This window comes from Lissotriton helveticus, chromosome 1_1 (genome assembly GCF_964261635.1).
Source record: "Lissotriton helveticus chromosome 1_1, aLisHel1.1, whole genome shotgun sequence".
Classification (NCBI taxonomy): domain Eukaryota; kingdom Metazoa; phylum Chordata; class Amphibia; order Caudata; family Salamandridae; genus Lissotriton; species Lissotriton helveticus.
In genome coordinates, this window is record NC_136057.1 from 1,283,958,644 (window position 1) to 1,283,983,915 (window position 25,272).

Genomic DNA, 25,272 nt, shown 5'->3' on the forward strand with positions numbered 1-25,272 from the left:
GTAAACTTGCACTTACTTTAAAGGACAGTTTAACAGCTATGCAGATCATCTGTGCATCAGCATTTAAAAGGCTGCATAGCTGCTTAGTGGTAAACATTTCAATATAAAAGGTTTGTTCCAATTGCAACCAAAAAATACAATATTGTAGTAATGTTTGTGCGTAGAGCTGCAGTATTAAAATATGCATTTATTTGTTTTACAGCTCTGTTCTCGGGGGGCTCAAACAGATGTACCTTGTAAAGGTAGTCTTTTTCTATAATCCTCTTGGAGTATGCTAATTTTGGGAGGAGCTCGGGGAGAGGGATGGAAAAGAGTAGGCAAAGCTAATTACGGCCATCCTGAAAAGCTATAACCCAAAGTACTGTGGCACTAGCACTGAATTGAAAGTAAGGCAAAAGCATAGTACAGGAACTGCGTCAAGCTGGGGCACACGTTAAAAAGAGAATAAGCAGGAACTTTAATTCAATTTGCCTGAAATTTCATAAATCATGTGATCTCACCTGGCAAACGCTATTACATTCAGACTACTCGCGGACAGACGGCAACACAAGACTAATAAGACAGAAGATAGTTGTTTTGTGAAATTCCCATCGGTTTTATTACTTGTACAAGAGTGTGGGACGGAGTCTCCAACTTTTCCCTGAATATCAAACGAGCCTCTTGCTCATCACATTAGGACAAAGAGGGTCAATGTCTATTCAGAAAGAGCTGTCTGCTTTTTGGAACTTTTCTCCTATAGTGGATGGACGTAGAACATCCTACAGAGGGAGGCAAGAAGAAGACCAGTAATTCAATGGCAACTGGACATTTGGCTGAGGAAATGATTGATTGGATAAAATGTATTTCCTACTGAAACCATGAGCTGATGTCCGAGAAGACGTCCCTGAATGCTTGGTGACTTTTTGTGCCTTATGAAGTAATTATGTGCTTAGTATCCCTGGGCGTAGTTCGCATAGCGAAGTGCACTACGTGAGATATACGTAGCGCTACGCGAACTGCGTAGTGCGCTGTTCGCGATGATTGCACAGTGCCGGATGCTTGTCCGCACTGTACAATCATTGAAAACGGCATCTCGCACAGTGCGAGCTGCCGTTTATTGCCACTCGAGTAGATTTTTACTCGAGCGGCAGCTTTCTCAACGCAGACTGGTAGTTTCTCATCGCGAGCGGTCGCGAGCATACGCGACCACTCGCAATGAGAACCTGACCTCCCCGCGTTGAGAATCTCACCGGGAGGTTTACTTTCCTCGTTCGCGATCACCAACTTGATGTTGCTGATTGCGAACGTGGAAAAAGTCTCGCTGGGGTGTCATTTTGCTCACGGTCGCCAACTTGACGTTGAGGACCGCGAGCGAGCAAAAAATGGCAACTACGCTACGCGATTTTGCACTGTGCTACGTGCAATTCGCGTAGCGCGAAGTAGCACAAACTATGCAATCTTCGCGAGCGTAGCATAGTTGGCCACCCAGGGTTAGTGCTTAGTCACATCTTTCAGCATTACCCTGTTCAAGGGTTTGACTTTGAGAAGGGTTAACACTTTTGACTAGAATGATCTGTAAACCTTTGCCTGACCGCGCTCCACCGGCGATCATCTTGCTGAACTAACAGTTGGTATCAGACTCCACTCCGTTGCAAGCCAGTCGCGTAGGTTGCCTCGGTCTACATCATCTTAACCACACTGAGTTGTCGTGGAACTCAATCCCCATTGTCTTATTGTATGATTGTTTATATTTTGTAAGCCCTGATCCTCATAACCAACTGGATATTAGCTTATGATGTATCTTGTAAAATAATGTTAGACTAATACTCATACTAGTTTTGGGGTTGTAGTTTCATTGTATTGGATACAGGCCAATTTCGCTTCTTCAAAATAAAATTAAATTCTAAAAGGAGTGGTTGCTGCACCCCTGCACCAATTAATTCTTCCTGCATCCTGTTCCCAGATGCCGAGCTTCCAGCTGAACATGGAGACTTTGCAAATTCAGTCACAGCACAATGCTTTGCTCACAGACGACAGGAAACTCAAAGACAAATAAAAAGTTCTCGGCTGCCTGCCAACGTATGCTCCGTCCAGGTGGAGCATACAAAGCGGCACAGTGCTAGACAGAACACGGCATGGGGAGACAGGACACGGCATGGGGAAACAGGTCCAACCAGGGCTCTGGTTCTCTAGCAGGAGATGAAGCACCTCTGGCACAGAGCAGCTCTTTAACATACGTTAGCCGACTCTGCCCATTCACTTTCTAAACACTATTCCTATTAGTTTCACAAGAGAACCTTGGGGCACCAGTCCTTCCAGCACTTCTATTTGGCACAGGCTCACGCAATGAGAACCTGACCTCCCCGGGTTGAGAATCTCACCGGGAGGTTTATTTTCCTCGTTCGCGATCACCAACTTGATGTTGCTGATTGCGAACGTGGAAAAAGTCTCGCTGGGGTGTCATTTTGCTCACGGTCGCCAACTTGACGTTGAGGACCGCGAGCGAGCAAAAAATGGCAACTACGCTACGCGATTTTGCACTGTGCTACGTGCAATTCGCGTAGCGCGAAGTAGCACAACCTATGCAATCTTCGCGAGGGTAGCATAGTTGGCCACCCAGGGTTAGTGCTTAGTCACATCTTTCAGCATTACCCTGTTCAAGGGTTTGACTTTGAGAAGGGTTAACACTTTTGACTAGAATGATCTGTAAACCTTTGCCTGACCGCGCTCCACCGGCGATCATCTTGCTGAACTAACAGTTGGTATCAGACTCGACTCCGTTGCAAGCCAGTCGCGTAGGGTGCCTCGGTCTACATCATCTTAACCACACTGAGTTGTCGTGGAACTCAATCCCCATTGTCTTATTGTATGATTGTTTATATTTTGTAAGCCCTGATCCTCCTAACCAACTGGATATTAGCTTATGATGTATCTTGTAAAATAATGTTAGACTAATACTCATACTAGTTTTAGGGTTGTAGTTTCATTGTATTGGATACAGGCCAATTTCGCCTCTTCAAAATAAAATTACATTCTAAAAGGAGTAGTTGCTGCACCCCTGCACCCAGGGCCGGCGCTAGGCATGGGCAGTGTGGGCAGCTGCCCAGGGCCTCGCGCTCAGGGGGCCCCCTGCTTCACTGTGAAAGGCCACGCTTTCACAGTTAGCCTCCAGGGCCCCCTGCCCCACGCAATTAAATTACAAATGCGAGGTGTCTTAACCTTGCTGTCAGGGTGTGATGGCATTCCTCGGGGCGCAGGGGTGGGGGGAAGGGACAAACAAAGTAGGGACTGCACAGCAACTGGGCCAGCAATTATGTTGGCTCACAGTGTCACGGGCGAGGCAACACCTCTGCTAAGTACCGGCCATTGCTTTTCTGCATTTTGTTGCTAGGTGACAGAAGGCCCCCTTTGTTAGCAGAACCAGCCAGACACAGGTAAGGAGAGGTGGGTGAGGGGAGGAGGGAGCAGCCAGATCAACTGGCTCCTGTTTACTTTTGTATCCCCTGTTTTTTTTAATGGGAATGTGCATTTAAAATGTATGTAGAACTGTCACGGTAGTGTTTTACGAAAATGCTTCTTTACTGCTTGGAGGCCCAGGGGAGGGGGCCCCCTTTCCCTGGGCCTCTAGGCACTAGAGCAAGATCCAGGTGTGGGGCCCCTCTCCTTGTGCCTTGAAGCCATTACTCCCTTTTTCCTTTCTTCATCCCCCCACCAAAAAACATGCTTGCTGGAAAGGTTGTCTTTTTCTGACATTTTTCACTTTAAATGTGCTCCCTCGGGACGGACAGAAATAAAAGGTTACAATTGAAAAATAACTATAGCAACACAGTGTGGATCGAAAAAAGTGGCAACATTGATTTTATTCAAACCCAAAGCACATTAGCGCCACTTTAAAGAGTTTGCTAGTGAAGCGCTACTTTTGTTTTTATGAGATGGGGCAGAGGCAGGGTGACAGACGGAGGGTGACAGACGGAGGGTGACTAGGGTGACAGACGGAGGGAGACAAAGGGAGGGAGACAGAGGGAGAGAGACAGAGGGAGAGAGACAGAGGGAGGGAGGGAGAGAGATAAGGAGGGAGAGAGATAAGGAGGGAGAGAGACAGAGGGAGAGAGACAGGGAGGGAGAGAGACAGGGAGGGAGAGAGACAGGGAGGGAGAGAGACAGGGAGGGAGGGAGACAGAGGGAGGGAGACAGAGGGAGGGAGAGAGAGAAAGAGATGTGGGTATGCCGGGTCTGGTGGCTCAGTGGACAAAGGCGTCTGCTGCAGGGACCTGTGTCATGGTCACAATTTTTTTTTGCTTTCCCCCTCTGACCCCGCCCCCACCGGTGCGGCCCTCGGCCAAAAACCACACTGTAAATTTGCCCCCTCCCCCCCAGAGAAAGTTTCTGAGTACCCATGCCCTAGAGGGTCAGTGACCCTGTCATTAAGGTCACAGGACCCTTGAGCAGGGAGGCTCTAAGGCGGTGGGACCGGTGACATCGCACTGAGCGCTCACTTCGGGTGGGGGCGTCATCTTTGCAAGTATATTATGTTTTTAAAAGCACTTGCTGCCACCTTCCTGGCCTCCAGCAATTTTCGGCAACAATAAAAATGTCATAACTCCAGTGATTAATGTTCCTCCTTGAGAGAGATCGAAGTTTAGTCTAGTGGAAGTTTTGACTCGTGGAAAGGTAGAGCAGAGGATTAATGTGCCTGCTGCAAAGAACATGTACCATGCAGATCACAAAGTGCACATATTGTAAATAAGTCAGTTAATAAGTCAAAATCCTAACATTGAACAGTGAGCTATTAACTGTCATCTAAGAGCTGCATGCAAACTTCAAGGTATAAATTGGAGGGTTATGTTTTCCCCCAGTCTTTGGTTATCTTAATGTTGCAAAAAGGGTTCATTTGGATAGAATTCAATTCTGGCTATTAAAGAGAACCTCTAACCATGGTATTACGTTCTAAATTCAGAGTTTATGTTTATCCAGACCAATCACTAATAAACTACAATGCCTGTTAACATGATTGTCTGATGACTCCTACACCTTGTAGTCCTTTGTCTTATGTAACATTTCCTATACAGTGATTTACACATTTATGACAGATTGTCTCTGTATAATGTGTGTGATATACATTTGTCTGACACCCTACACTGGTATCAGTAGCGCTGTAAATCAAATTAAATGCATCTCAGTGAGAATGTGGTTATGGAGACTCGAGGGGTACTGTTAAAGGATGGTAGTGAGGGAATCAGTGGCAGAGGAAGTAATTAGGGGCACTAACAAACATTGTTGCATAGGGCTCCACCAGCGCTAAAGCCGGCCACTTGCATTTCTACAGTTCTCACACCAAATCAAAAACGTTGATTTAAAAAGAAAAAAACGTAAATCTGCAGCATACCTTCAAGTCCATGTATGATTTAGTAGTGGTCTTGGTTGTTCTAGGTATTTTTTATTTATGTACAATCTTAATTTGTTTGCAATGGTGTCTTGTAATTTTGTATTGTATGTGTTGTGTTTTTGCACTCAACATAATTCTGGCAAGTAAAGAGCCCACACACAAAAAAGATTGTCCTACTACTCTTAGCAGGTGCCTGTGGTATACTGGTGAGAAGATATACGTTAAAAGAAATTACTTAGTATTTATGTCATCCTAAGGTGGCAGCATAATGACACAAAATGGTAAAGGAGACTTTTGAAATGTGCGAGGTTTGCTTTTGTGTAATTTTATATTTTGAATGATCCAGTCCCTCATTACCTCAACAGGATCTCCCCCCTTTATGAGACAGAACTGGAATTTCTATCAAGAACTCATCTGGAAATGATCAGTTAACATTGAGTGAAAAAACATCCTTCTTTCTAAGACCTGGAACTAGCTTTTCCATCCAATGTGACAAATGTAATCCATTTAATACAGTTTGAAAATATATGGACTTATTTCATTTGTATATTTATCTTTTTGTCATTGTTACTGATATCCACGTTAGGTCTCTTCAGTGATGCCAAATAAGACCAATAGCCCCACGATGTCACTTTCTGTGGTCACTTCTTGTGATGTTACATGCAAATTAGAGGGGCCTCACATCTTCCCTTTCGCCCGGGGCCCCAAAAGTTCTAGGACCGGCCCTGCCTGCACCAATTAATTCTTCCTGAATCCTGTTCCCAGATGCCGAGCTTCCTGCTGAACATGGAGACTTTGCAAATTCAGTCACAGCACAATGCTTTGCTCACAGACGACAGGAAACTCAAAGACAAATAAAAAGTTCTCGGCTGCCTGCCAACGTATGCTCCGTCCAGGTGGAGCATACAAAGCGGCACAGTGCTAGACAGGACACGGCATGGGGAGACAGGACACGGCATGGGGAAACAGGTCCAACCAGGGCTCTGGTTCTCAGTTCTCTAGCAGGAGATAAAGCACCTCTGGCACAGAGCAGCTCTTTGACATACGTTAGCCGACTCTACCCATTCACTTTCTAAACACTTTTCCTATTAGTTTCACAAGAGAACCTTGGGGCACTGTGGCATTCGGGTAAGGCCCTGCACGTGGAATGCAAACACTGTAAAAGGAGGACATACACACTCAGTCACTGTTAGCCGGAAAGACCCCGAGCGGTCTTCCGCATGTTCATTTTATACCCCGGCGTGAGCCCGCCCCGGGGTGCGTGTGCGTGCGTGGGGGAAAAGGATACATTGTGGGAGAGAGCCCGGGTGGCTCTCTACATCCCTCCCTTGTTTTAGTTCTGTTCATGCTGCACACTTCTGGATTTCACTTTAGGGCGATGTCCAGGCAAAGTCTCTCATCCGTTGGTTGGGCCTCGGGTTGGGCCTCAGACTGTATCGGTGATTCCGGGTCCAGGGTGACTCGACAACCCCAGCCGGGGTTGTCCTTGGACCTTCACTCGCATTAGTCGCCCTCGGTTGACTTTGCTCGGCACCCAGGTTCGGTGGTGTTGGCCTGGGTTGAGCCTCGCCCTGTAGTGGCACCATGATTGGACTCGGGACACTGTGGAAGTCCAAATCTTCATACTCTCCAGCTTCTTCTCCTTCTTCCACTCTTTGCCGTTCCGTGGTTTCCGTTGCCTTTCTGAAGCAGGACACATTCCTTGTGGTGACTTGTCCATTCCTCTTTGCGGTGACCATTGTCCCTTGGACCTTGTCCACTATCCATACTTCAGACTCAAACGGGGTTCGGAATTTCCATCCGGGATGTCGATCTTTGACAACCACCACGTCCCCTTCCTTGATGTTCGGCTCCTTGGCATGGCGATACACGCTCGCTTTGATGTTCGTGTTCTGTCTTCTAGCTTGAGTAGCTTCGGCGTTTCTCTCTTCGGGCACCCATGTGCTAGCGGTGGGGATGCTGTCCCTGGGTGCACGCTTGAACAGTACGTGGGCAGGGGCGCACTTGGTTGTTGAGTGAGGTGTTTGTCGGTAGGCTCCTAAGAATTGGTCAAGGGCCGACTCCGGGTCTTCTCCATTATCCACCGCAATCCGGAGGGCCCTATTCAGTGTTCGCATTAGTCTCTCAACTTCCCCGTTAGCCTGGGGCCACAGCGGGGTGATCTTTCTATGTTTGACTCGGAGGGCTTCCAGGTATAACTGGAATTCTCTTCCTTGAAAAGGGGGTCCGTTGTCGGATTTGATTTCCTCTGGGAGCCCCATTGTGGCAAAAACGCGGCTTAGCACCTTCTTCACTTGCGGGAATGCCGTTGATGATATGACTTCAACTATTGGGAATTTAGAGAACGAGTCCACTAGTACCAGCATGTGTCTTCCGTCTGGGAAGCTGCCAAAGTCTATGCTGAGGTGTGTCCAGGGTGTCTGAGGCGCCTCCTCAGTGATCACCGGCGCCGGGCGGGTTCTCCACCGGTGATTGTGCAGGCATGGCAGGCCCGTACCATGGCGTCTACTTGACTGTCCATCACAGGGAACCACACTTTGCTCCGTAGCCGTGCTTTTGTCTTGGCCATGCCTTGGTGCCCCGCATGTGCTAGACTCAGAACTCTCTGTTGGAGGCTTTCCGGTATGACGAGGAGGTGTCCTCGTAAGATGATTCCTTCATCTCCAACACTTAGTTCGCTGCGTACCTGCCACAGTTGTTGTCTTGCGTGGCTCACCTCCGGCCGGAGGCTCGATGCACCGTCGAGGAAGTGGGCCCAACGATTTTCCTCCAGGGCACGGCGGACTTTCGTCAATGTTTCGTCCCCGGCGGTGGCTTCTCCGATTTCTTTGAGCGACATGTTCTCTGGACACGCTGCTTGTGAGACCATGTGGACGATTTCCTCCACTTTTTCTCCCTCCCCTGTGGGCAGACGCTGGGTGATGACATCCGGGTGCCGGGACAGATAATCAGCCGGGTTGTGGGCTCCTGGGCGGAACACGATCTTGAAACGGTAGCCCTGCAGCTGGACCGCCCACCTTTCGATGCGAGGGGGAGCTAGCCGTGACGATCCCGCAAAGAGGGGTAGAAGAGGCTTGTGATCGGTTACCACCGTGAACTCCTGCCCGCAGAGGTAGAGGTGAAAGTGCTGGCACGCCCACTTGATGGCCAGGGCTTCTCTTTCTATTTGCGCGTATCTGGTCTCGGTGTCGGTCAGCGCTTTGCTGGCATAGGCAACCGGCTTCCACTCTTCTGGCCCGTATTCTTGCAGAAGGACTGCTCCCAGTCCCACGGGGCTAGCGTCGACAATCAACTCGGTCCGACGTCGTGGCTGGAAGTAGGCCATCGTGGTGTCATCCAAGAGGCTGGCTTTGATGGTTTGAAACGCATTGTTCGCGGCGCCGGTCCAGTCCCACTTCTGGTCGGCTCTGGTGAGGGCTCTGAGAGGTTCCGCGATGGCGGCTAGGTTGGGTATGAACCTACCGCAGTAGGTGGCCATGCCCAAGAAACTGCGTATTTCCGTCGGGTTTTGGGGGGTGCTGGCTGCCTTGATCGCCTCCGCTTTCTTAGGGTCGACCTTCAGACCCTCCCTCGTAAACGTGTATCCGAAAAAGTCTATCGACTCCTGGTAGAAGGAGCATTTAGCTCGGTGCAAAGTCAGGCCACTATCCGCGAGTCTTTGTAAGGTCGCCCTCAAATTGACGTGATGCTCTTCAAGGGTTGCGGAGTACACCAGAATATCATCGCTGAGGTTGATCACTCCTCTCAGTCCCGATAGTACCTCACGAATGGCATTTTGGAAGACCTCCGCCGCGGAGGAGACACCAAAGCTGAGCCGGGTGTAGCGACGTAATCCCACGTGGGTCGAAAAGGTGGTGATGTACCTGCTGGCTGGTTCCAACTCGAGCTGATGATAGCCCGAGTTAAGATCTAGTTTTGAAAACCATTTCGCCCCGTTGAGGTCTGCTATTATATCGTCCATGGTGGGGGTGATATGTCTTTCGCGCTTGACGGCGGTACTGGGGAGCCTCATGTCCACACATAGACGAATGGCCCCTGGCTGCTTCGGTTTCGGTGCGACGACTAACGGGGAGACCCAGGGTGTCGGGCCCGAAACTTTCTCGATTACACCTAGGTCTTCAAGCTTCCGAAGCTCCTCTTCGACCTGTGGCCTGAGGTTGAAGGGCACCCGCCGGTGTCGGAGTGCTACAGGCCTGACCGACGCGTCTATGTGCAGTTTGAATCTGCGCCCCTTTAATTTTCCTAGGCCCTTGAACAATTCTGGAAAGTCCTTTAGCATGAAGTCCGCATGCGCCTGGTGCACTTGATTGGCGAAGAATACCAGGCCGAGGTCTTCCGCCGTGTGGCAGCTCAGGAGGGTGCCTTTCTTCCCTTCCGTGATGTGAAATTTGGTCTCCGTGGAATATTCTCCATTGACTACGGTCGTTTGGATAACTCCTCGAAGGGGTAATGGTTCTGATCCCCCATATGTGTAGATCCTCGCTGCGGAGGGTGTTAGTGTAGGCTTCGGGGACATCCTCTCGTATTGGTCCGAGTCCATGACGTTCACGGACACTCCCGTGTCAATCAGGGCACTGACGTTGGTCCCATCTACTGCTATGGAACACATGGGCGGCGGCCTCCTTTTCATGGACGCTCTGCTTACGTAGGATACCGTCACTGTTAGCCGGAAAGACCCCGAGCGGTCTTCCGCATGTTTATTTTATACCCCGGCGCGAGCCCGCCCCGGGGTGCGTGTGCGTGCGTGGGGGAAAAGGATACATTGTGGGAGAGAGCCCGGGTGGCTCTCTACAGGCACCAGTCCTTCCAGCACTTCTATTTGGCACAGGCTCACGGAGAGGACAGAAAGGCGAGTGCTTATACGGTAGATCACATGACTGTTTTCCCAGCCAATCCAATGCCCTCAGCGTTTCTCACCTACGGAATTTTTTAATGTATTTAAAAGTTTGTGAATTTCTGAGAGCAACAAGTTCTCCCCTGCTCACCATAATTACAGGGCAAATAGTGAAAGAAGATATCTGTGTCCTAAAGCATTACTCGGCGTCTTGAAACAGTTTTACTAGTTTAAAATAAAAAAATATCCAGCTCGTTGACCAAATGCTACATAAATTAACTTTCAAGGTAAGCTCTATTATAATTATCTCTAAAGTAATTTTCTGCGTATACAAATAAGGGAAACCTAAATTGTCTTGTAGTTTGCAAGAGTTGTCAGCTTTTCTGTTTGATGACTCGTTTTGATGCAGTCCATGCACAGCTGTAACCCCTAGCTTGTCCATTGCGACCCTGGCACTGCCTTTGAACCCTGGCCTCAGATGTGGCAAAATCAGTGCCAAGAACAATGGGGTGGCAGTGCACTGTTTACTGTCTGTCCATTTTTCATCATACTAATAGTGAATAAAATTGCATTATTTATTATTTGGGTAATAAACAAAATGGAGCTCAATGGAATTGGAGCTTTGGTGGCAGCTAAGGTAAGTAAAAATGCTTTTAAATGTATGCTGTGTGCGGTCTTGTAGGTGAGAGTGTGTTTATGTGCGAAGGTGGGTGTATGTGTGAGCAAGTGTGTGTGCGTGTGAGCAAGTGTGTGTGTATGTGAGAGAGATTCAGTGACAGGTAGTGAATGAGAATGTGAGAGCTTGACTGTCAGTAAGTATGAGTGACTCATAATGAGTAAAAATTAGTAACAGCGTGATTTAAATAGGAATCAGTGGGAGTTTAGAGAGTGGGTAAGAATAAATGAATTGAGTGAGTGAGAGGTTAGTGAATGTAAGTGAGAGGTTAGTGACAATCTGGTGTTTATGCTGGCAAGTAAATTGTTGGCCCGGCCTACTAAAGGTCATTCTTGTCTTATAGAGACACTCATGGTAACATACCATTGCTGCCATTCTTGGTGCATTTCTTAGCATACTATACACCTGTGACAAAATACTGGCACGCTGTAGGTAATTCTTGACATAACGGATACCAATGGTAAAATACAGGTAATGACATACTGGAGGTAATTCTTTTGCAATGTACTATTTGACAATATTCTTTAAAAATAATTCTCAGAGGGGAAAAGTCACCTTGCAGTGGCCTAGCTTTCTCACTTCACTTGCTCACTGCAATTCAGAGCAGAGTGTTACGTCCCAAAACTTTCTTAGATCAAGTCAGCAGATTAATATAGACGTTATGTAAAATCCATCGTTGTCTGTGTGTGTTGCGAGTGAGACCAAATCTGTTTTCTAAGAGGCCACCACATGGTAACAAAAGTAGGTATAAAACAAAAACGTGTTGAGTAGTTTTGGGCGACATGCATGTATGTTGCACTGCATTTATTTCAGTTATAACACACTCGCACCGGAAATTACGATTAAATAGTTACCAGCATGTTTAAAAGCTTATTAACACAACACCGTGGTGTAAAACTTGAAAAATCTGGCGGTTTACATTTTATAATTTTTCTCTATTTACATTTTACAAATGTTTTAGATATACAATTTAACATGTACCTGGCAGGCATTTCGGGAAACGGCCATTACAACGAAGCCGTTTCCACGAAATCGTTAACCACGCATGCAGTACAACACATGCGTGGTTACCACGAAAGCCTTTACCACGCATACCTTTACTACGAGGTTTGTAGTAAAGGTATATGTAGTAAAGGTAAAAAGTAAAAAAAGGGGATCTTGGGGGGGTCTCCCCCCCCAAAAAAAAAACTCACCTAAAGTCACATCGGGTTATGTATTTAATCAGCGTCGTATAAGAGAAAACGGAAAATAAACTTCCGCTTTCTCTTAACGACGTATGACGTCACCACGCATGCAATCGAGGTAAATGTTATGCGTGGTAAACGAATTCCGTTGTAACGCATGCGTGGTAAAGGCATGCGTTGCAACGGAATTCGTTGTAACGTCATACATTCAGGCATTTCATGGTGTGGCTATAACAGCTTGTGAGGGTAATTAATTTGACAAAAAGTTGAAGATTACAGGTAAGAGATGCAGACCAGTGGTTGAGCTGCTAACTATGGGAACAATGTTTGAATACTGGCACTTGACTTTATAATTGAGTAACTGAAAGCAGCTAATCTCCACTTGTACAGGATCTTATGATCTTGTATTGTCTCCCGATACCTCTTTTAATATACAATCCTGTGTTGCTCCACAGGTAGACTCGAAATAAATAAATACCAACACATGCACAGAACGTAGACTTGACAGGAGAGAAGGGAACAGTGTTGGAAGAGACTGCGCCCATCTGTGCCCCAGGCTTACCCACTGTGCTTCATGTGTGCTGGCTTGTCCATTCTCACCGCCAATTTGATCTTCAAGTCGGAATCCTGACTATTTTTGGGAACGACCATTTTGTGCAGTTCAGGCGACTTAGAGCTGTTCGATGTTGGGGTTAATGTTACCTGCCAGATAAAAGTGATAAAAAAATATCTTATTACAGAAACTGGGAAGACACACTGATTTCTCCGCATGCTATGCGGCCACTGCGGCATTTTATTGCTTCTGCAATTATCAAAGATTGTCAAATCTAGGACACAGCTGAAACACCAATTGACTCATCGCATCACAGCAGACGGCTTTCCAATATGGACTCAATTTCTGTGCTGAAAAATTGGCGTTTGCATATTATTTGCTAACCAGTTCTCCTCCCGTGACACCCTCTGTCGAATTAATGGCTCTACAGGAGTCAGCTCCGGTGACAGATGAGAAAAGCAAGTAGGCACCTGGGAGGGCTTTCCTCCACCCTGTGCGATGAGTGTGTTTGGCTGAAAACAAATTACAGCATAACGGATACCCCTAGACACTGCAAACCATCCCATTAATTACACGTGGCTGTAGGAAGGTGCTATATTTCTTTTCTTATTCGATTTGCTATTAATAGATTTTAAAGGAAAAGTACTCGTTCTACAGAGGAGTGACACTAAATGAAGCACGTGAGGATTGTGCGGAGAGCCTGGCCTGGTTCAGAGCAAACAAAGTTCAGAAAGCGAGAGCTATTTCTCCAACTTTCTTCCAAGTGTATGATGCATGGTTTCTAAATGCCTGGAGTTTTATGTTTAAGACTCAAAGCCCCAAGTTCACGCAGGAAAGAGGAGCAGGCAATGTTGGTAAGAGGTCCTAAGCTATGGCTAGCACCAGGGCCCAAGAATGAGAGTGACTCACTGCACCAGCACCCCAATTATAGCTGTCTTTATTAGGGTACTCGTGTTCCTCGATTGCTTTAGAACCCATGCCACCTTGGCTAAACCATAGAATTGTGTGAAGAACGCCGGCGGCAGTATGCGGTGGTGCTTTATGGATGATACTAAACAACTTGGATGTGGTAGTAAAGAAGAAATAAAATGTGCCTACTCGCATTATATAGGCAGTACAGCAGTGACATCAGCAGAGGAACGATTGATAGGTACTAAAAGCACACAACAGAAAGGTAAACTATTAACTCAAATTATAGGTGGTGGCATTAATGTGCCTATATTGCAGTGTTATATTAGACTAGGCATGTTATTTGTTTAAAAGCGTTTGTTTTCATTTTTATTTTGTGAGAGTGACTGTAGGGCATTAAAAATGCTCTTTTCAACATAATGTGTTGCTGCTGCACAGTATTAGGCCACTGCAAACATGTCTATCAGATGAAACATTTAGGCCCTCATTATGAGCCAAGTGTCCTATAAATTCCCATAAGTTGGGAGCTTCCTCTCAGATGTAACGTAGTTATTTACAAGCAGATTTCAACTGCTCTTAGTCAAAATCTCCATGTGAAAAACAGTAGGAAAACATGTGGGAATCTGTACAGATACCCTGATTCTCGCACGATACTCTATAAAAACGTGTAATCCTCATCGTAAGAAATTGTGTTATTAGTTGAGGGAGTAAGTAGCTACCTCAAGTAATTTTCACAATCCTTGTGGGAATGACCCCCTTAAGTCACTAAATAAACCTGAACTCAACACTCTGCGGGTAGCTATGGCAAAGAATAGACAGGCTAAACCAAGAGGCAATGTGTAAAGTATTCATGCACTTTTAAAAGAGTAATATAGTTGAAATGCAAAATAATAAATAAAACCAAAAAATGTTTTAAATTTTTAAGTAGAAATGACGCCAGGAAGCACAAAGTACCAATGATTGCGGTAGAAGCGGCTTTTGGCACAATTTGACTGTGACCGCAGTGAAGTGTGTGAGAGAAATGCAGATTTAGCTGCCAAGGACCTTAGGCAGGGCAAAGGAAACTTTTTAAAAGTCATCTTTCTAGAATATTTATTACAAATTCAACTTTACCAGTGAATGAGGCTGGTAATAAATATTTTAAAAGTCCAGAAATTAAATCTGTCTGTGTATTGTAGCTGCAGCCTAGAGATAACATTTATTAAACTTAGTGTCAGTGCTGTCCTATGGAAAACCCAACCCTGCTACAGTGAAAGTAGCGTTTAGGACGATTTCGCTGAAACGATACATTTAACATTAAACGTTGCCATGTCCTTCTTTTTAAATACCCTTCCTTATGTGCAGGAATGCCCGTTTGGGGGCTACCTATTAACATTTAAAAGGAAGGTTTAGGCTTGTCAAAAGGAGTTATTTTGACTTGTCAAAACTGCATAATTTGGCTACAATGGTAGACTTGGAGACATGCTTAACAACTGTAGTGCATGGCACAATGAGTGCCGCAGTTCACTGGTAGCACTTAATCTACAGCGCCTGGGTATACTTGGTACCAAGTAATACTTGGGACTTATATGCAAATTAAATAAACGAATCAGGTGTATACCAATTTTCTATGTTGAAAGGAGGACGACAAGCACACCACTGGCTAGTCTGGATAATGTGCACAGAGTTCAATAGCCAGCATAAATAAGGTTCAGCAAAAATGCAAAATAAATCCGGGATGACCAAGCAGAAAGGGCACATTTCTAACAGCCATTATAACCCTTGAATTACCAGAACCCTGGTACCAATACTTCTGTGGCATGGAACGAACACAGTTTTTAACAGGCCCTTCATAATCAGAGTCTAAATGTTTTTTGGTGTTATATAGACTATAAACACGTGTTATGTACACAATGTAATCCATTTACACAAGTGTCACCACAACTTTCAGCGTGGAATTGAAGTGTGTCCGTATGCTTCACATGGTGGCCTTTAGTCTTGACAGAACAACTGGAAAGAATTTGAAGGTGCTCCGTTAAAATGGACAAATGCTTTTGCCAAACTTAAGGCTTGCAGTGGAGGAAATGGTCTCATTTATCCAAAGTGCAACACCATGTTTACGTTGTATGATAAAAGCACCCAACAGTATCTCATTCGTATAAGAAACCATTTGTTTGTGATAAGGGCTAACACCACAAGGTGGCTACCATGAGATCTTGCACACATTTTAGAAGAGCCACAGAATAATTGATCATTGACAACATCGGAATTAATTACTGGTTTCGAATTTACTGTAAAATTATGTTGTGGAACGTCTAGGAGGAATATATTTTACTGGTATGGAAAGGTGATTAATGTAACATTTCTGAACCGCTGGTTATTTTCTCTAAGTACAAATAGTCAAGTAACTATGATGTACACAATAAAAAAAGTGTGAGGTACCAAATGTTTTTCATAGACCGGCACTGTAAATGCTCCCGTTTAGTGGTGGCACCGTTGATTTCAACTGCCAGTGACACTCTTTGACACCACTTTTGGTTGTAACACCATGGATCGTCTCGATGAAGAATAACAATAATTTAAGGTCAGTTTCCATGTTGAGTCTCAATTATTGGGCATTAGATAGCTTGGTGGTTGCACTATTTCTTCTCTTCCATTTCCTCTCTGTTACCTTAGTCACTAGAAGATGTTCATAGCCTCCACGCATTCAGTTAAATGAAATCACGTTAAGATATCTCATGAAGCAGGAGTCATGCTTAGGGTTTGAACCTCCACAAATATCTGTGAGGTAAGAATGAGCCAATGCACGAAAGTTAGAAGATGGAGCGCTTAGGGAAGACGCATTGGTTAAGAAGAAGAAATGCGGGGAGAAAGATTAGGAGGGAGAGGAAGGGCAATGAGGAAAATCACTGTAAAGGAGGAGCTAGGGGAAAAAGATCAAGCTAGGGCAACAAGATCAAGTATGTAGGTGTATGAGAAATGCCAAAAGGAAGAAAGATTATTAAAACCTGAGTAAAGAGTTCAGGCACACAAGTGAACAACGAGAAAAAGAGGATGGATGTTCTGGAAGAGGCTACAAGTAGAAGAATGGAGGAAAGTAGATGACCTGAACATGGGCCCCCTACTGCACCCATTTGTGATGAAGAAATAAAATTGGGCCTGCTAATTTGCACCTCTTTCATGATACCTTCTGTTCTTGATGGAAAAAGAGTGGGATCTACATTTCGAAATTGCTAACAAGGTAGCTGGGACACTGCATAAGAAATAGAGATTACTTTTTAGGAAATGATATATCTGGGGTAGACCCATTGGCAAAAGATCTGCTTTATCCACCCACCACACGGAGTGAACAACAACAATAGTCACTGCCTCTGTACTCCACTTTATAGCTCTCTTGTGGTGCAAGATTTTCTATTTACTCTCTTTCATATCTCAGTTTCTGTGGATATTGCCCAGCAGACAAGAGAACACTTTTTAGCCAAAAGAAAAAAAAATCCCCATGATCCAACATGACTGAGAGGGCCTTGTTTCGGAATTCAACACACTCTGGATCTCACAAACGAAAATAATACAATCCTATATTGCGACAGAGTTAAGTCTCTGCAGTTCTTTTCATGTGAGAATCTGCAAACATCTGTAGACACCATCTTCATTGCAGTACTTCAAGGAGGAGCTGTGTTCCTGCCACCCAAATCCCTTTTTTCGGAAATGTTAGGTAGGAATATATACTCAAAGAGAATGGTATTCACAAAATATATATGTGTTATCAAATGAAAGTCATGGTCATAGTTAACAATAATTTGCGTTTGGTGATATCTTTGTAGGAAGGTAAAAGGTTGAGAAGAACGCTCACTTTTCCTAATTCCTTATCTTCCAGTGCCAACACTCCAGTACTCTCTGTAAAAAGCTTCACTTTGACAATAGGCCGAGGGTGAGTTGTGGTGAAATCTCCTTGGGTTCCCCATCTGTAATATACAAACCAAGACACTTTAGAGAGTGACAAAAGTCATCAACCAGCAGGTGTGTAAACAAATCACAAGTTATTTTAGCATGACCATTATCTAAAAAAGGTAACAAGCATCAGACATTTTGTGTAATACGATTTTTTACCGGTTCTATTGTAGCGGTTGTTTCTTCCTTTAATGTTCTCATGTATGCCCTCCACATATAAAAGTACTTCACTTAGCTCCCAACAGTCAGAGTCATAGTAACTTGAACCTTCGCATTTTGTTTCTCAAAGGTGCACAAGTAGTTAAACATGTGATTGAGTCTCGCTCTCTAGCAATGGGCAACGCCAAATGGGGTTTAATAATTTGTGTGCTACTTCAACATTTCTATACCTTAATAGGCTCACTGCTGGTACCTTAACCAATGCCCACACGAGTAATTTGGGTGCAACATTTTTCTATACATTTTAATGTTAGCCAAGGAGCTCCGCTAGCCACGGAACTGTTCTGGGCTCAATTCTTTTTTGTTGACAAATATGTATTTTCTCCTCTGTGCACTTGTTAAGTGTCATTATATAGGAAGCCATATATTCAAACAACCTAGGGTCTCAGCTTGAGACTGAAAATACAGAACATCCTAATAACCCATATGATCCCCAGTCACCAGTATCTTAGTGTATACAACTGATCTGAAGAGTACCTTTTTGATTAAATGTTATTTTCATGACTGTGGCGCCTTTTTTCTTGACTATTGTTCTCGGGGACCTAGTGCATACAACTGGAAAAGGCCTAAAATGCAATGTGGACACACATTTTGTACAGTGAAAACAGACACACTTTTTGCAAAGTGCCTAGCTGTATATTTTGAACCCTAGCTCTGCCGGCACTTAGGGTAACCTAGCAAACCTATACATTTTTGAAAACTAGACACACAGGGGAATCCAGAATGGGTGACTTGTGTGGCTCCCATCAGGTCTGTCACCCAAAATCCCTTGCAAACCTCAAACTGTGTCGAAAAAACACATTTCCTTCCATTTCTGTGATGGAAAGTTCTGGAATCCTCATGGGTCTACAAAGTTCCACCCACCCTGCTTTCTCCAAAGTCTCCTGATAAAAATGGTACCTCACTTGTGTGGGTGGGTCAAGTACTCATGACCGGCAAGGGCCCAAATCGTACTGTGGAGACTTCAAAATGACCTATCATAAAACAACCTGGTTCTGCAGGGGGGGCTTTTTGGCCCCGGGATTGCGGCCATCTAGGGAAACCTACCAATCCCACACATTTCTGGAAACTAGAAACCCTGGGGAGCCCAGTGAGATATGGCTTGGGTGGATCCCCCAACGTTTCCCTACCCAGAATCCCATGCAAACCTCAATTGTAGCTGGTAAAAACACTTTTTCCCAATATTTTTGTGTTGGATCACTGTGCCGGCACAAATCTTCTACCACCTAGTGTTCCCTTTGGTCTCCTGGGTAAAATGATACCTTACTTGTGGGGCTTGCCAATGCAGAATCAACAATTTTTTTTTTTTAAATGTAGAGCTTAGAATTCATGGTGCTATACTCATAATCCCTATGTTTTTCGCCATTCCCAGTCACAGGCCTTTTGCCCACCCACACAAGTGAGGTATTATTTTACTCCAGAGAATAAGGGGAATGCTGGTTGTAGGACATTTGTGCCGGAACGTGATTCCTAACAAAATGTGTGGAAAGAAGATTCTGGGTAGGGAAACATTGGGGATCCATGTAAGTCATACCTCACTGGACTCCCCAGGGTATTTAGTTTTCAGAAATGTGTGGGTTTTGTAGGTTTCCCTAGATGGCAGCGAGCCTAGGGTTGAAAAACCAGGTGCCCCCCCTGTAAAAGCAGGTCATTTTATGATAGGTAATTTTGAAGTCTCCACAATACGTTTAGGGCCCTTGCCTGTCATGGGTACTTGACCCACCCTCATGAGTGAGGTACCATTTTTATCAGGAGACTTTGGAGAATGCGGGGTGGGTGGAAGTTTGTGGACCCACGAGGATTCCAGAACTTTCCATCACAGAAATGTAGGAATATTTGTTTTTTTGACACAGTTTGAGATTTGAAAGGGATTCTGCGTAACAGAACCTGGTGGGAGCCCCACAAGTCACCCCATACTGGATACCCCTGGGTGTCTAGTTTTCAAAAATTTATAGGTTTGCTAGGTTTCCCTAGGTGTTGGCAGAGCCATCGTACAAAATTTACATCTAGGCACTTTGCAAAAAAGGGGTCAGTTTTCAATGTAAAAATGTGGTGTGTCCACGTTGTATTTTAGGCCGTTTCCAGTTGTGTGCACTAGGCCTACCCACACAACTGAGGTACCATTTTTATCGTAAGACTTTGGGGAATGTGGGGTGCATGGAATTTTGTGGATACACACAGATTCCAGAACTTTCCATCACAGAAATGTGAGGAAAATGTGTTTTTTGGACGAAGTTTGAGGTTTGCAAGGGATTCTGGGTAGCAGAACCTGGCGGAAGCCACACAAGTCACCCCATCATGTATTCCTGTGTGTCTAGTGTTAAAAATGTATAGGCTTGCTAGGTTTCCCTAGGTGCCGACAGAGCTAGGGTTCAAAATCTACAGCTAGGCACTTGGCAAAAAAGGGGTCAGTTTTCACTGTAAAACTGTAGTGTGTCCATGTTGCGTTTTGGTCCGTTTCCTGTCGCGGGCACTAGGCCTACCCACACAAGTGAGGTACCATTTTGTATCGAGAAACTTTGTAAAATGCGGGGTGCGTGGAATTTCGTGGAACCACGCAGATTCAAGAACTTTCCATCATAGAAATGTAAGAAAATGTTGTTTCTTTGACAATGTTTGAGGTTTGCAAGGGATTCTGGGCAATGGAACCTGGTGAGAGCCACACAAGTCAACCCATCCTGGATTCCCCTGGGAGCCTAGTTAAAAAAAATGTACAGCTTTGTTAGGTTTCCCAAGGTGCCGGCAGAGCTAGGTTTAAAAAAAGCTACAGCTAGGCCCTTTGCAATAAAAGGAGCAGTTTTCACTGTAAAAATGTGGTGTGTCCACGTTGCGTTTTGGGCCATTTCCTGTCACGGGCACTAGGCCTACCCACACAAGTGAGGTAATATTTCTATCGGAAGACTTTGGGAAATGCAGGGTGGGTGGAATTTTGTGGATCCACACAGATTCTAGAACTTTCCATCACAGAAATGTGAGGACATTTTTACATTTGTTTGACCAAGTTTGAGGTTTGCAAGGGATTCAGGGTAACAGAACCTGGTGAGAGCCACACAAGTCGCCCCATCCTGGATTCCCCTGAGTGTCTAGTTTAAAAAAATGTATAGGTTTACTTGGTTTCGCTAGGTTCAGGCAGAGCCAGAGTTCAAAATCGACAGCTAGGCACTTTGAAAAAAAGGGTCAGTTTTCACAGTAAAAATGTGGTGTGCACGTTGCATTTTGTGCCGTTTCCTGTCATGGGCACTAGGCCTACCCACACGAGTGAGGTACCATTGTCCTCTGAAGACTTTGGGGAATGCCGGGTGGGTGGAATTTTGTGGATCCATGCAGATCCCAGAACTTTCCATTACAGAACTGTGAGGAAAATATGTGGTTTTTTGACAAAGTTTGAAGTTTGCAAGGAATTCTGGGTAACAGAAGCTGGTGAGAGCCACCCAAGTCACTGCATCCTAGATTCCTATTCGTGTATAGTTTAAAAACATTTATAGGTTTGATAGATTTCCCTAGGTGCTGGCTGAGCTCGGGGTCAAAACCCACTCCTAGATACTTTCCTAAAAAAGGGTCTGTTTTCACTGTAAAAATGTGGAGCGTCCATGTTGTGTTTTGGGCCATTTCCTGTTGCGGGTACTAGGCTTACCCACACAAGTGAGTTACCATTTTTATCGGGAGACTTCAGGAAACACAGAATTGTAGAGCAACTGTTATCACATATTGACTTTCGATGCATTTCTGCTTCAAAAATGTAAGACAATGTGTAAAAAAGAAGTCCCTTTGAAAAACGTCCTATAATTTACATGCTAGTATAGATGCCCACAATATCAGATATGTGCAAATAGCTACTGTTTCTAAACTGTATATTTTGTTCTCATTTTGGAAATACATAGGAGTCTCTCTATGATTTTTCACAGTATTTATTTTGCATAATGAATTGCTATATACCTGGTACACAATAAAAAAACATTGCAAGATGCTGCTCAGTTATTGGCTCTCGGTTTCTCGGGTGTTTGGTGAACCTAAAAGTCTTACATATTGCCACAAATAATGTGGTCCAGTGGATGTAACGGTATATTGCTTTTCAAAAAATCGGTCATACTTAGAAGAAGTTACAGGTGAAAACGTTGGCACAAATGGCTGTTTTTTCAACAAATTTTCAATTTTTCCTATTTTCAACTGTTAGTTCCTATAAAAAAAACATGAAGGATCTACACAACTGACCACTTGCTAAATTCAAAATTTTGTCTATGTTTCTGAAATGTATAGCTTTCCAGGATCCATTTTTTCTTTCGTACCCATTTCTACCATTAACTGGAAGGAGGTGGAAAGCACAAAAAGGAGCAAAAGTAGGCTATGTCCCAGTAAAATGCCAAAATGTGTAAAACATTTTGGTTTTCTGACAAACATCTGTCAGTCCCTGAAAGCTGAGAAGATTGTGATTTCAGCACCACAAACCGCAGCACTTTTCACCCCTTCCCCCCCAAACTAAATTTTGCTGTATTCTGCGTCCCCTCCAGGGCAATCAACAAGCCCTGGGTACATTTAAAATCCCCATGATGTTGGAAGAAAAGGAAGCAAAGTTGGCGTGGATACCATATGTGGTCAAAAAGTTACAGGGGCGACTTAGCGCAAACTACCCCAGATAGCCCAAAAAAGACTTAGCATGGGGGGAGGGCTTAGCATGGGGGAAGGCCTAGCAGCGAAGGGGTTAATTTGCTCGTGCCAAACAAGAGTAAACACAGGTTTCCCTCAACCTGCCAATGCAGTCACAGAAGCTGCTATGTCCTGAGGGTGGGCACTTCAGGACTTAGCAGGACTTGGCCATGGGGGATGGGGTCCCCAGGGTCAATAATGGCTCCGGGAGAGGGGGTAAGTGGCCCCCCTCCCTTTTGAAATTGTGGCCAGGTCCCAGGGGATGGGGTCCCGGGAGCGAAATCAGCCTGGGGAGAGGGGCCAGGTGACCCCCTCCCTCCAAATATATTTATTACCCCCTTTGGGACCTGGCCCACCAAGGGGGCATAAAAAAAGACAAGGGCGGAGAGCCGCACTTTTTTGTATGTCTTTGGTAATGCCGATATCTTAGATAAAAAGTGGGGTTCTATTTGGGATAAAAGTGGTAGCAAGCATCCACAGTTGCAGTGCAGCTGGGAGCAGAGGTGAAGTTCAGCCCTCTGGCAATTCTGTTTTTTTTCCTGGGATCTCTGACCTTAATCATGAGTGTTTTAAGAGTTTAGTTTTCAGCACCTTCTTAGCAAGTTGCAAGGTTGTGCCCTTATTGCATGGAAGAAGGTGCTCCATAGCTTTCTAAACTACACACGTTGAAGCCTACTCTATATCTTTGTCATCCAAACTCTGGTCAGTTGATGGCCTTCGGGAACAATAGGATACTGGTTGAAAAACAGTGTGTCACCTCCTTTTACATGTACATTGCGTCTTTTCCAAAACTATTGTGTGCATAGCGCATCATATTTTTCCAGCTAGGAGCAAACATTGCTGCCCAACTCTGTAAGAGCTGCAGTCTTTCACCACATTTCTCTTTAGTATACCTGCATATTTCAGATAGAAAGAAAGGGAGGAACAAACGAGATTAGTTAAAAAAAACATTTATTTAAAAACCACTTAGTCTAATGATTGTTTAATGAATGGTGAGAAACACACATCTAGCACATCACTGAATGCATCAATGAAAAAACGTATTTAAATAATCGATGGAAGGTGTACACACAAAAAGAATATTTTCATTCAAAAAGATTACAGATATGTAAACTTCATTTCAATTAGACCATGATGGTGAGGTGTACACTTTTAAAGCAACCAGTACATATATATTGAATAACAAGTGGCATTGTAAGGTTGCTGAGCAGTTATGTTGTGCCCAAATTGTTATCTACTGATAGCTGCATTCAAAGTTGTCATTCGTAATACCATTGAACATATTTTATCTATTCCTATAGTCCAATTTTGCCCAGAATTTATATTCACGCCAATCCCCTAAAAAATGCGGGGTCATCACTAATCCCCATACACAACCTGTCCTGAAGTTTGTTGTGGTATCTTCTACATGATTCCTGGAATGGAATGCTGTAACAGAACTCTGGGCCACATTTCAGGTCCAGTGAGTTGATGCATGTAAGGTTCTACTCTGGAAGTTGAGCTAGGATCTTGAAGCTTTTGGATGTGAGGTGCTTCTAATAAAGAACCTAATCTACCTAACTCTGGATGGCATTATCTTTACAGTGGCGCAGACTGGGGAGGCGCACCTGGACATCACTACCACTAGACATCCACTAGTGATTTCCTATGCTGCACTGGACCTGGTACGAGGGACCTTTTTCAAGCCTCAATGGTGTAACTATTACTCTGACTGTAGAAGATGGTGAAGGGTTGATGAGGAATAGGTGAAAGTGAGTGTAGTCACTGAGGGACCTATTTTTCAAGAAGATTGGTTGGATGATATTGAAAATGATTCTGTACTGCAGAAGGTGAGCAGAGCTATACGCGCAGGATGGAGTTTGGACTTAAGCAAAGATTTGATGTTGCAAGGATATTGGAAGGTGAGGAATTTATTGTAGTATGAGAACGGAATGGTTTGTGAGGAATGAGATTAGTAGTCTCAGAGAGACAGAGAAAGAGAATAATGGTACTAGGACATGAAGGGCACCAAGGTAGGAGTAAAACAAAGGCACGGGTAAGATTTAATTATTGGTGGCCAGGTATGCATTTGCAGATCGAGAGGTTAATATTCGAATGTCGGGACTGTGTGAGTAGTGATAAGGTGTATGAGGTGAGGAGTCCTCCCAGGCAAACTAGAGATATTCCCACAAAACTATGGGAAACTATTGCAGTGGACATTTTTGGTCTTCTACATGATAGCGGTACGAGCTGTTATCTTCTTGTTCTTGTGGACCAGTTTTCCCAGCAGGCAGATATCGGAATTGTGTGTAGGACAGAGACCAAGAGAATAATAGATTTCCCTAATGCAATTTTCAGTAGGAAAGGTTTACCAGATACCCTTCTTACAGACAATGGTCTGTTTGTTTCAAGAGAATTGGGGGGGATCTATCCATAAGAAAGTGATCAAACACAGAAAATGTTCCTTATATCATGCCAATGGAAACAGAACAGTGAAGAGGTTTAATAGAGTGATCAAAGAGTGAGTTCATTTGGAGACTAGTGCTGGCAGGAATTGGAAGCATAGTCTCAAAGACTGTGTGTATGCTTATAGGTTTTCTCCACAAGTCACAACAAGCAGAGTTCCGTTTGAGATTGTTTAGAAGAAGGAAAACCAACACAGTAATGTGTCCAGGTTGGATGTCCTGGATAAAAAATACCAGTTAACAATGGGATGTGGATAATAGATTGATGAAGGAAATAAGGTCAGTGGCAGCTCGTAAGTCTAACTACATACAGAAGTTTCACAATGGTCCCATTTATTAATGAATTTAGAGACTGAAACGGTACGGTATATTTCTTGTTGCACCATATAAGAAAACTCCAGATTATCCCCAATATGGGCCAGTTTTCAAATGAATGATTGATTTAAAAATACTCTTTTACAGGCGTGAACTAAGTACATAGTTGTCTTGTTTCTAAGGACTTTTCCAAGAAATT

At 44.4% G+C, this 25,272-nt stretch overlaps 1 protein-coding gene across 5 annotated transcripts in view; it reads right to left on the reverse strand.

Moving 5' to 3' along the window:
* The window catches only part of CADPS2 (calcium dependent secretion activator 2), a 2,489,915-nt gene that overhangs the window by 1,504,953 nt on the left and 959,690 nt on the right, over nt 1–25,272 (reverse strand). For all 5 annotated transcript variants that reach the window (XM_078680818.1, XM_078680809.1, XM_078680789.1 and 2 more), the window contains exons 7-8: nt 17,354–17,465; nt 12,622–12,761 (exon numbers count right to left, since the gene is read on the reverse strand). In XM_078680818.1, the coding sequence (XP_078536944.1) occupies nt 12,622–12,761; nt 17,354–17,465 (252 nt within the window). The remainder of the gene's footprint in view (nt 1–12,621; nt 12,762–17,353; nt 17,466–25,272) is intronic.